Genomic DNA, 13,215 nt, shown 5'->3' on the forward strand with positions numbered 1-13,215 from the left:
GGATAGTTAGAGATAATAAACACAGTACTTAAAGATAACAACTGGGTACTTGGAGATTAGGCCAGTGTATTCTGGGATAATGTTTACTCCAGTATAAAGAAACAGTATCCTGGATCAGAAAAGACTGCTTAGAGATACGCAAGCAGTACTCTGGGACGAGGATAGGGTATAAGGGCACAATATAAAACGCTATAAATAAATAAGGATGTGGCACTGTGGAATACAATAGTGTATTCTGTAAGTAGGATGGGGTACTCTGGGAGATGGCCACCAGTAATGGTGTTGAGGACGGATTACTCGTGTGTATGGACGGAATACCCAGAAACAGACATGGTATATGGAACTCTATGATACTAACCTGATCCTACGAACCTCTTCCAATGTTATTTATACCTCACAGGTCGAAGGCATCGAAACCAAAAGAATTGTGAAGGTGGCGGCGGTAGTTGCGGGGGCAGGGGTACCCCAGAACGGGCATGCTTCTAATAGAGAAAGGTACTGCTTTTCATTAACCTCCCCATCTCACTTATTTCTTCTCTCCTATTTTCATTTATTTATTCAAAACGTTTTAGTATGGGCTCATGCCACCAAAGGATGCTATGCATCGAGGGTACATTAGGGGGAGACAACTGTGGTGAAGAGTAATTCATGGGAAAACATTTGGAGGCTTGACAGCAGGGGAGGGAGAGGGGTTGGAGGGTTTCTAATGTTATTCAGTAGCAAACTCTTGGAGGAGAGAACTGGTCCAGCAGAGGAGACTTGATGAGCCTTGCATGGTTTGGGTTCGAAGGGCTCACATTTTATCAGGAAAAGTCACTGTGACACAGGTAGGTAAAATGATTCGACCAGTAGCACAATTGTGATCAAGAACGGCAGCTAGGATTACAACCGAGGTTGCCTGGCTGCAGTGCTCTCGATATAGCCCTCCAGCCAAGATTAGTGTTCAGGTCAGTGGTGGGAGATAAGCACCTGGCATTGGGACAACTCCTCGCAATGGCAAAGGAGCATTGCCCCACTGCCTGGCTCAGAGCCAGTAAATGAAAACTAAAACAATGTCATCATTTAATTTTTCATTTTCTGGCTTTGAGCCAGCTTGCAAAGGGAGGGGCGGGGCATTGGGAGGAGTAGCGCGATGTGTACTCCACTCCCTAAGTGCACATATGTGTTTGGCTGGCAGTCCACTTAAGGTTTCTCCAGCCCAGGTGCATTGAGCAGCCGGGTTGGAGAAACCCCGCAGACTCCCCGGTCTGAGCAGGGCGTTTTTTTCTGCCCGCTCAGATCAATCACCGCGCTGCTGTCACGCGAGAGCAGCGTAGGGATTGATGGGAGTCCCTGTCGTGGCCCCAGTGCTTGCTGGGACCAGGAAGGACAAAGCCGAGTGAGACGCGGGAGGCAGCTCCAGGTAAGATTTTTTTTTTTAAATGTATTTTTTATTATAACCCCCTCGACCCCTAAGCCCGCTCCCACGCTCCCCCACGCCCCAACCACTCTCCCCACCACCTCTTCATTGTGGCAGCCACAACTGGAATATTGCCTGCCAAAATGAGATACAGTTGTTTGAGATGCAGTTGTTTCTCTTTTGGCAGTAATGAACAAGTTACTTACCTTCGGTAACGTTATTTCTGGTGGATACAGTATCTGCCTGTGGATTCCTCACCTTGTGAATATCCCTTGCGCCAGCATTCCACAGAAATTTTCCTAGCTCTCCACGCCGACGTGGACGTCATAATACCACGGCTCCGCTCGCGAATCCGTATGACGTCACCGGAGCCATAAGAGAGCCACGTCGGCGTGATGATGCCAGTTCCACCCATTTTTTCCGTGCCTCCGAGGCAAACAGGTGGACTGACACAAACTCAAGTATACATAGTACACAACATTTGAACCAATATATACAACACAAGCCAAAAAAGGAAAGCTAAAATCATCAGCATTTCCTATAAATGTACTAGATAGAAATAACAATGAATAAACAAACAGTCAAAAAAGGAATCTTTTTAGGAATACAAAGGTGGACAACGGGGAGGCGGGTGGGACAGTGAGGAATCCACAGGCAGATACTGTATCCACTAGAAAAAGCTTTACCGAAGGTAAGTAACTTGTTCTTCCGATGGATACATCTGCCAGTGGATTCCTCACCTTGTGAATAGATTCTCACAGCAGTCCCCCTCCCGGAGGAGGGTGTCCACCTTTCCTATACCAAAAAGTCCTGCAAGACAGAGCGCGCAAAATCGCCCTCCCTCCTCATCTCAGAGTCTAAGCAATAATGCTTTGCGAAAGTATGGAGGGAGGCCCAAGTCGTCGCCTTACAAATTTCTGCAACTGGAACACCCCTGGCCAAAGCAGAGGTAGACGACTTAGCTCTAGTAGAATGAGCTCTAATACCCTGAGGAGGAACCTTACCAGCCAGGGCGTAGCAGATCTTGATGGTTAGGATGATCCATCTGGACAGAGTGCGCTTGTGCACAGCTTTGCCTTTTGAGTATCCAACATAGCCCACGAAGAGCTGATCTTCCAAACGTATATCTTTTGTTCTGTCCAAATAAAAGCTCACTGCTCTTTTAGGGTCCACACGGTGAAGTCTCTCCTCCTCCTTGGAAGGGTGAGGGGGAGGATAAAACACAAGGAGAGTAATAGACTGCCCCAGATGAAAAGGAGTAACTACCTTCGGTAGAAAAGCAGCCCTGGTACTGAGAACCGTCCTTTCAGCATGTAAGGTTAAAAACGGGGGTTTTAATACAATAGGAGATTTAAATAATGACGGCTGATCTGGAAGACACAGAAAAGCCGATAAGGCTGATAAATAGCCCTTAACCGTGGCCACAGCACAACTTTGCTGAGCCAAGGAAAGAGCCAACTTAAGCACATTAGACAAGTGGGCCATTAAAAGGTCAATGGATCTCTCTCCACACCATTTTTCAAACTTAGACCATCTATAGGAATAAATTGACTTAGTGGAGTGTCGCCTGGATGATAATATAACATCCACTACGTCCGGTGGGAGAGAGGAAGAACTCAGGTCGCCCAGTTCAATCTCCAGGCATGAAGGTGCAGGCTCTGAGGTGGGGGTGAAGAACCTGCCCCCCCCCCGACTGGGAGAGGAGGTCTGCCCTGAGAGGGAGACTGAGCGGAGGGTGCGACGAAAGGTGAAGTAGATCTGTGTACCACACCCTTCTTGGCCAATCCGGGGCGATCAATATAACTTGGGCCCGGTCTTGGCGAATCTTCCTCAGAACCAGAGGAATCAAGGGTATAGGAGGAAACGCGTAAAGGAGTTGTGTGCCCCAACTCAACTGAAACGAGTCCCCCAACGCCCCCTGCATCGGAAACTGGAGACTGCAGAATGAAGGGCAATGCGCGTTCTCTTGAGTGGCAAACAGGTCCACCCGAGGAGTCCCCCACATCCGGAAGATGTGCTGAACTACCTCTGGATGAAGCCTCCACTCGTGGTTGGCGGAAAACCGTCGATTGAGACTGTCCGCACGGACGTTCAGCACCCCGGCCAGATGATTCACTATCAAGCAAATCCGATGGTCCTGAGCCCAGGACCAGAGTCGCAAAGCCTCTCTGCAGAGACGGTACGACCCTACTCCTCCCTGCTTGTTGACATACCACATCGCGGTAGTGTTGTCCGTCAGGACTTGAACCGACAGATGGCGAAGGGAAGGGAGAAAAGCCTTGAGCGCCAAACATATCGCCCACAATTCTAGAAGATTGACATGAGACAATCTTTCCTCTGGAAACCAATGACCCTTGATCTCCAGATCCCCCAGATGAGCACCCCACCCTAGGGTGGAGGCATCCGTTATCACTGTGGCCACCATTGGAGGAAGATGAAAGGGCTTTCCTCGAGACAGATTGCCCTCCACGCTCCGCCAAGACAGATCCGCTGCAGCTTCTCTGGAGATCCTGATTGACTCCCTGAGATCCCCGTTGTGCTGATACCACTGCCTACGGAGACACCACTGGAGCACGCACATGTGCCAGCGTGCATGGTTGCATGGTTGACCAACAGAATGCAGAAGGCGAACAGATCGAGCAGGCGAAGGACCTTCAGAACTGGAACAACCGCTCCATTGTGGAATAAAGGGATCATTTCCTCAATGTCGAGAATTCTTTGTGGAGGAGGAAATGCTCGACACACAGTAGTGTCCAGTACCGCCCCTATGAACAGGTTGCGCTGAGAGGGCACCAGGTGAGATTTGGGCACATTGATTGAAAAACCCAAGTTGAATAACAGATGAGATGTTACCTGCAGATGATGTTGCACCATCTCCGGCTACTCTGCTTTCAGTAGCCAATCGTCCAGGTAGGGGAAAACTGGAATCCCGACCTCCTGAGATGGGCAGCCACCACCGCCATCCCCTTGGTGAAGACTCGAGGTGCAGTAGTAAGGCCAAACGGGAGGACCGCAAACTGGTAGTATTGTGACCCAACCATAAAACGGAGATACTTCCTGTGCGACTTCAGGATTGTGATGTGGAACTACGCATCCTGCAAGTGGATCGACACCATCCAGTCTTCTTGCTGCAATGCCTGAAGAACCTGAGCAAGGGTTAGCATCTTGAATTTCTCCTGCTTCAGGTAAAAGTTCAAGACTCTGAGGTCCAGAATCGGAGGCAATCTGCCGTCCTTTTTGGGAATCAGGAAATACCGGGAGTAGCATCCCTGACCCCTTTCCTAAACTGGAACCACCTCTATCGCACCTTTTTGTAGCAATGCACCTCCTTCTGCAGAAGAAGCAGATGGTCCTCTGAGCAAAAACCTTGGCAAGGAGGGTAAGGGGGAGGAAATTCCTGAAAGGGAAGGGTGTACCCATTCTCCACAAGGTATAAAACCCAAAGGTCCGTCGTGACCAATTTCCAACCTTGCAGAAAATGGGACACCCGACCCCCAACAGGCCCCACATGATCCAGGATGGGGGATCTAGGGCTGCTTCCCTGTATCATCATTGGGAGCAGAGGAGGCTGAGGAGGAGGAGAGATTGCGGCCAGAATCACGTCGACCCCTCTGTCTTCCTCTATAGGACTTATAGAGAGGATTTTGCTGCTGTTGCTGCTGTTGAGGTTGACAGAAGGTGCGAAAGGAAGACCCCCCTATACTTTCTGAAGCCAAAACCCTACGACTGTGTCTGCAATCCTAATGATTTTGCAGTCGCTCTGCTATCCTTGAACCACTGTAAGGCAGAATCCGCTTTCTCTCCAAAAAGCTTTGTCCCATCAAAGGGTAAATCAACAAGTGTTGCCTGAACATCAGGTGAAAGACAGAGTCAGCCATATCCAGGCCTGACTAGATTACCTGCCTAGCTGCAGCCTGAGCATCTGATAGAACCTCCACGAAACAACCCTTCTCCTCATCAGGCAATTTGGGGGCCAATTGCTTTACAGAGTCCATTAAAGCGTGAATGTAGCAGCCCAACAAACAAGTGGCATTAGTTGATTTCAGTGCCATACTAGCTGATGAGAAAACCTTTTTAGCTGACTGTTCAATTTTCTTTGAGTCTCCGTTAGCTGGTGCTTGTGGAAAAGCCTCCGAAGATTGTTTGGAGAAGGATGCTTGCACTACCAAACTCTCTGGAGAAGGATGAGAAGAAAGGAAGCTCGGATCTCCTGGAGCTACTCTATACCTTCTAGCCACAGCCCTCGAAACAGCAGGCGAAGAAAGTGGCTTGCGCCAAACATCCATAATCGGATCCAGGATGACCTCATTAAAAGGCAACACAGGCTCAACAATTGAGGAAGGCGAATGAAGAACCTCGGTCAATAAGTTAGGCTTATATTCAGCAGAAGGCAACTGTAAGTCTAAAAGCTCCGCAGCCTTCTTTATTACCAAATGGTAAGGAGCCAGTTCTTGAGGCAGAGAAGATCTTGAAGAAGAAAGTTCCCACTCAGGAGTGGTGTCTAATCCGCTTGCCTCCTGAATACCTTCAAACTCATCCATTGAGTCTAATTCACCTTCCTCCACTTCCACTGCACGATACTGCTCCTCTTCTATAAGTCTCTGAGCCTCTCTTCGAGAACAAATCCGTGGACACGGCGTCGGCGGCGCCGTTCGTGGAGTCGGCTGAGCCGATGGAGTCGGCAGTGTCACACGCGGCGCAGCTGGAGCCGGCGCCGGCGTCGAGGGAGGCTCTGACGAAGGCACACGATCCAGACGAGGCTGGGAGGAAGGCTCTCCAGACGGCGCCGGGAACTGCCATGACGGCGCCATCGGCATGAAGGGCATAAAAGGTGCCTGAGCATAGTGTTGTGGCACGCCCAAACTGAATGCCAGCGGACCCACGGGACCTGAAGGTGCACCGGCTGGGAAGGCTGCCCTTTGAAAAACTCCATACTTTGCATTTAAAAAATGCGACGGATCCGGCCCTGGAGTCGTGACCTGCAGGTATGTATTCAAACCTGTATCCAGCCGGGGAGTAACCAGCGTCAGAGCCGACAGATCCTCTATCAGATTCACTGGTTCACCTTCAGGCACAGGAGAGAGTTCAGCATCCTGATCCAGCTCGGCGTCGGAAGCTGGTGAATCCCTCGGCGCCGGAGACTGTGTCGGAGTTACCTTTGGCGAAGGAGACTTCTCCGGAGTGACACGAGGAGAAGGTGAAACCAAGTCCCTACTGCGACGTCGAGGCAAAGGCGACCTCGAAGCCCTACTCTTCGTCGATCGGTGCCGAGACTCATGCTTCCTCTTTTTCTTATGTCTTCTCGACTTCGACGAGTGCGAAGTCGACGACTCCGGCTTCGACTTGTCCCGCTTGCGACCTCTACCTTCCTTCTTCGCCTTGGCCATAAACAGCTTCGCTTCCCGTTCCTTAAGTGCCTTTGGGTTCATTTTCCTGCAACAGTAACAGTCTTCCACGTCGTGATCCGACGACAGACACCATAAGCAATCTTCATGGGGGTCAGTGATGGACATGTGACCCCCACATTCCCAACACGTCTTAAATCCTGACTTCCTCGACGAAGACATGAGTACTTAAGAACAGTAACTCACAAGATAACTACAAAGTAACTCTTTAACGAAGGAGCGTGCTAGAAACCCGTTACGCGTCGACGGCGCGGAAAACAGGGAACTGACGTTATCACGCCGACGTGGCTCTCTTATGGCTCCGGTGACGTCATACGGAGTCGCGAGCGAAGCCGTGGTATTATGACGTCCACGTCGGCGTGGAGAGCTAGGAAAAATTCAGTGGAATGCTGGCGCAGGGGATATTCACAAGGTGAGGAATCCACTGGCAGATGTATCCATCAGAAAGTGGTGTCTTTTGAGGCATAACTGCCTTTTTTAAGTTAAGGTGGTGTCTTGGGACTGCTAGTGCTAGTATAGTGGCCGTTTGGGAGGCATAGTTGCTTCTCAGGAGCTATAGGTCTTCTGTGCGACAATGTAGCTATTTGTGACATATTGTGGTCTCTTGCGAGGGAGTGCAGTGTTACCCGTGTCATAGTGGCCTCCTCTGAGTTAGAGTGGGCTTTCTTTAGCTATTGTGTCCATTTCTGATAAATTGAGGCCTTTTGCGAGGGCGACTGCTGTCTTTCCTAAGTGGCCTTTTAGGAGGCTCAGAGGAGTCATATAATCTTTCGTGGCTTCTCCTGAAGCACAGTATTTTATAGTAAGGAACAATGACCTTCCCTGACATAGTGCATCTTTTGCGAGGGAGTGGGGCCTCTTTTGTGGGATAGCTGTTTTCCTGAGGTATAGCCTTTTTATTAGGTATAGTGGCATCTCAGGAGATAAAGCAGCCTCTCTAATGATATGAGCCCATCCTACCAATTTTTGTGCAGGAACACATCCACTCTGAAGTGGGTACTCGTCCCATTTACCCCTTTTTAGCCTGTGTTAGCTTCAGACTTTGAGCCAAGACCAGTTAATACAAATCCAACTCTAATCTCTCTCACCCACTCTGTGTGCCCTCAGGTTCAAGAGGAAGATACTGTGGCGCAGATGTGAGATTCAGCAGACTCCACAACAGAACCCCCGCACAACCTAACATCGTAATAATAAACTGTCGATGCTGTTACCTCCATTCTGCCTTTGTCTGTGGGCCGTGAGACCATTAACTGTACATTGTTCTTGCATTTATAGGTTGAGCCATCGGATGATGACCTATTCTCCGCTCTCACCTGCCTCTTCCTGTGTTGGGTGCAGGGACGGTTTTAGGGATATTGCAAATGTAGCCTGACCTCAGGGGGGCACTGTGTTTTCAATAACTTATGATTTAAAAACACCTGCTCCAGAGTTCCTTGTGCCTCCAGTTTTCAGGCAACCAATAAAAATGTCAAGATAGCTCTTGTGATTAATGTTCCTGCTGGAGAGAGAGATCAGAGTTTTGTCTAGTGGCAGTTTTGACTCACCATAAAGTAGCACAGAGGGTTAATTTGCCTGCTGCAAAGAACTCATACAGTGTAGATCACAGATCTGTGTTTTCTGTGGATAGCTGAATGGGTTACTGCTTTTGTCACAGAGACTATTTTGTCATCACAGTTCATATGATACAACCCTAATATAGAACAGAGACTGTTGCGACCTATCATCAAAGAGCTCCATGCAAACTGCATAAAATAGTTAGGACTTTGTTTTTTCCCCCAGTCTTTCATTATATATTCCTAATGTTGCTGAAAAGTGTTTGTTTGGGTAGATATACATTCTTATTAGTAAAGTCAGCCTTTACCAGTGCTCTAAAACAAATTAAATGTATGTGAGAGAGGGGCTATGGAGAGATAAGGGGCACGTTTGCTAGGTGGTCATGATGGAATCCAAGGAAGAGGTCATGTGGGGAGTGTGGAGGTGGGCAAACAAGATTGGCGCCACCAGTGCTAAAGCCGGCCCTAGTTGGGTGGACCATAAGAACATGAATAGCGATTCTCCAAATAATATGCCAAGAGAATCTAAATTTCATTAATGACATGGAGGCTAATATTATGCATTATTCCTTTAATGCCACTCCATGCAGCACTTGACAGAACATTACATCATAAAACAAAAGCAATCTAGAATAGTACATCCACACAGTATGAGTAGCCCATGCACTGAACAATCTTCCTCTTTAAAATTGAAAACTTGCTTCCTCCTTTCTTGTTAAACGAGGTTGGAGTAAACTGCAGTGGTGTAACTTCTTACAGGAACTGTGCCATTGAGTATTATCTGAAAAGACTAAGCAATGTTAAAGTCTCAATCTAAACAAAGTTTTCAATAAAAACGTTCAAATGCAAAGATAATCCCTTACACACGCAAATAAATCTATACATTTCTAAATACTTTATTTACCAAATTATATATATATTTAAAAAATATATATATAATCAAGAAAAAAGATCCCACCAGATTGGGACGGGAGGGTGGGATAATGTTAGCATCTGTGTCTTTAATGAAATTCAGATTCTCTTGGCATTTTATTTGGAGAGTTGCTAAAGCATTACAAGACCGGTGGCTACCATTATGCATGTTGGTAGCCCTCTAATACCACATCAGACACGTGTTCAGTTGGCATTAGACCAATCTGTTCTCATAACATCTTCCATACTTCCACCTCTCTGGAAGGTTTAAGTAGCCAAAGAGAATGAGTGTGAACCTTTTGCAAATACACCAGTCTGCTGCATGGAACATTTCACCCATGTTGCGATAGAAACTGTGGTAACTGCTTGAACGGTTTCTGAAATCAAATGAAAAATTGGTCAATACCATCAGGTCGAAACCCTCATTCGAGAATAATATTCTCTCATACAATCGACCACATACAATTTCTTGCACGAATCAACTCTTGGATAACGTTATTCCAAAGAGAGTCATAGCACATATTACTTACCTCCAGTGCCTAAATATCTGAAGCTCTACGACAGGAGGTTAGACATAAAAAAAAGAGGCAAGTTTCATAGTACACTTTTTCTAATATAAATATAATTTACCTGGCCATCTAGTAAATAAGGACAATCACCAAATTAACATACCACAGGGTTTCATATCTTGGTTTAGGAGGTCTTCTTAATCTGATGCTCTTATGGACTCTGCAAACAAAACATAATACCCTACACTCTTGCCATTAATCAGACTGTGACCCACAGACTGCTGATCTGTATTAAATAAAAGCTCTATAACTAAGGCCCCTTGCAAACTGATGAAGGAAGTGGCCCGATTAGGGTCACCCGGGTCACTAATGACCACCTCTCAGCCTTCCATACCAAATGAAGAGTGGGTCAGACAGCAGAGAATACAAACCAATAACTGTTTACTATCTACACTCAGAGCAGAGCCCAGTCTGCCCAGCCGCTAGGAGTGCTGCAGAGGGACTGAAATCAACAAGTATAAAGATACATTATGTATGTTTTGTAACTGGGCTAAAACACGCCCATAGTGGAATTTTCCAGGCAGGTGCAGCTAGGCAATGGAATACAAAGAAAAACAGTCTCAGCGCTCATATATTACACAAAGTTGTGAAGACCAAGGTTGTTCCTGTCTGGCCCGTCACCAGACAAGTGGGAGAGGGCCTCTATCTAGTGAGAAAGGCATGCGCTAATAGGAACTGTTGTGCTCATTACGGGAACAGATCTACATGGCAAAAACTAAACTCAGACTGGAGCATTTCTCGGAATTAAACTAGATCGGTTTCAGAGAAAATGGCACAGCAAATGCTAACTTACACAGGGCGATGCACAAACAAAAACATTTCTAGATTAACAAACTCTTCTTTTAGCATGAGCTAAAACATTTTCAAACAGCAGCAAGCAAAACAGAAAATTTGTAAAACAGGAAACCACAAAATGATAAATAACCCATATGAGCATTCCATGTTTTCAGCATCAGGGAAGGAAACTGTGAGGAGGGAAGAAGTCTCGAAAATGCCCTCATCAACATTCATAAGGTCGTCTATTTCTTTCTGTACCATAATTGCAGCATTAGTATCATGAATCAATATTTTCCTTTTAGGGGTGAGAACAGTGGAGAAATAGGAGCAACAGAAGGGGAGGCATTGAATAAGAGCACAACAAAACACTAAGATCACCATCAGGTAAATTACCTTTTCAAGAACCCAACCCCAACCACCAAAAGAGACCAACTCCAATTTCCACTTTCCATTCCCTTGACATTCTCGAGGATGTCTAGAAGATGCTTGGTAATATTATTGTACATATTCTTGATCCCGACTACACATTGGTCTCCCACTCCCGCGGATACACCACCACTAGAAGCTAAAATAAAATCAACCACGTATCTAGTCTGTTCGGAATATATTCGCATACTTTTCAACTGAGTGGTGATGTCGCGCAAAGCTGCCACGGTAGTAATGGATAAAATTTGCTACTTGCACCCAAAATATTCTCTAGCTTTTTCACCCCTGGCCATAGAGGTACCACCAAAAGTGAAATGGAAGAAAGGATGTATCCAAAAGTGATCCCATTTCTAGAATTATTGACCTCTATATCGGTCACTCCCTCACAGAATTCTTTGGTCAGAGTCCTTTTGACCCAGTGGACATTATGCTTAGCGTGTTTACAGGGCACGCCCAAAGACAACACCATCCCAAGAGCCATTATGAACGTTAGAATATGTACCATTAGACAGAAAGTAGAACCCCGGGTGTGCATAAATTGGTCCTTCATAATCTTCTGCAGCATATCTGGTGTTCATTCCAAAAGTACTCGGATCTTTGTCATTCACTAAGGGGATCGTATTTTTGTACAACACTATTCCAGAACAATTGATATACACATAAGTGTCTGTGCTATTTACAATGGGACAACAAGCAGGATAATAACCAGCCTCCTGGGCAACCATCAATTCCTTGTAATGCCAAGCCACAAGTGTGACATTCTGTTCATATAAAAGTTGTCGCCATATGTGATATTATCGCAACCTGCATAACCCATTCCCATAGGCTTTCTATAATATAAACAAGGTCCTAGATAGCCGAAACCAAAGACTCCCTTCACTTCTATAAATTGCGGTGGACTCGTATATGTATAATTGACAAGTGACAATGGATATGCAGTCCATAAACTAGTAACAGATTCGGTGGGGTAGCAAGCAGTCTCTTCTACAAAGAATCTCTTGTGGGTATCTAAAAATACGTTACTTGGGGCTGTCCTCTTCTTCCTAGTTGGGAATATAACCTTAACCTTGGTATGTAAAGGCACATCCTGATCATTTTCCAAAACCCATGACACCCCACATAATATCATTAACAGCAAAACCACAAGAGCAACACATATTACCTTCTGTTTGCGTGTCCACACCATATTATGCTGAGCAACAAGAATCAGTGGCTGCTCTTCCTCAGCAATCTGTCTACCTAAAGGATGCATAACGAATGATAAAGAGGGAATCAAAATGCAAGGAGAATATATAAGTTCCCAGTGTCCGTCAGAGCCTCACTGGTCCAGGCTCCTATTGTCCATCAATACGTTGGCACTCTTGAGCACTGGCGGTGGAGCTTGCTCTGTCCTAAGCTCGTATCCCACGTATATCAGTATGGTATACCTTCAGGGTAGACTTCAGATTTCCCTATCTAATGTTCAGACTACTAAAATAAAATAGGCAGAAATCTTTCACTAATCTCAACTAATTCCGTTGGTACTATGACTCAGTACAACCTGTCTTACGCGGTCCATCCCTTATTTCTTTTCTCCTTAGATGCAGTTTCCCTCAGATGAGGGCGCAGATTATACCTGGTAGCCTCAGGCACTGTATGATCAGTGAACAAAGGCTCTTGGATAGCTCGTATTTATGGAGGAACAGCCTAGTTCAACACATTCTCATTCCGTTTATATGTTTGCGTCCACGTTAGCTGGGCATCGCTGAAGGGGACAAACCTGGGCTCCTGCTGGCACTCCGAGTCCCCAATCACGTCCTTGACACACTGGTCGTAGGGTAAGGGCAAGGGAAACTGAAGCAACTCGATTGGACACACGTTAGGTTCCAGTAGTTTTATTCATGGCAGAGAAGACAGCTTACACAACCACGACGGTCCGTTCCCCACAGCACATCCCTCAACCGCCCCACCATAGAACGTAGAACCCAGCATGAGCAACAACATTCCCAACTACCGCGTGACCATTCATAGTATGGACACTACACAAACCTCCGACAGGGGGTCGCATGGACCCAGTTCTTACGGGCAGCAACCTTCACAGCAATTTGCGTCACCACTAGAACCTGCTCAGGACCTTCAAGCGCGGCTCGAAACTTTTCTTCCTCTAGACTTTGCGGAACAAGAGGTAATCACCG

The 13,215-nt window shown here is 46.6% G+C and overlaps 1 protein-coding gene across 1 annotated transcript in view; it reads left to right on the plus strand.

Annotated features, from left to right (window-relative positions):
- CCDC159 (coiled-coil domain containing 159) overlaps positions 1-8,283 on the plus strand; it is a 144,671-nt gene extending 136,388 nt beyond the window's left edge. The window contains exons 13-14 of the mRNA XM_085600529.1: positions 401-495; positions 7,912-8,283. Of these exons, the coding sequence (XP_085456655.1) occupies positions 401-486 (86 nt within the window). The 3' untranslated portion in view covers positions 487-495; positions 7,912-8,283. The remainder of the gene's footprint in view (positions 1-400; positions 496-7,911) is intronic.
- The last annotated feature ends 4,932 nt before the right edge of the window (positions 8,284-13,215 follow it).

The sequence above is a fragment of the Triturus cristatus genome, chromosome 4_2, assembly GCF_964204655.1.
Source record: "Triturus cristatus chromosome 4_2, aTriCri1.1, whole genome shotgun sequence".
NCBI lineage: Eukaryota > Metazoa > Chordata > Amphibia > Caudata > Salamandridae > Triturus > Triturus cristatus.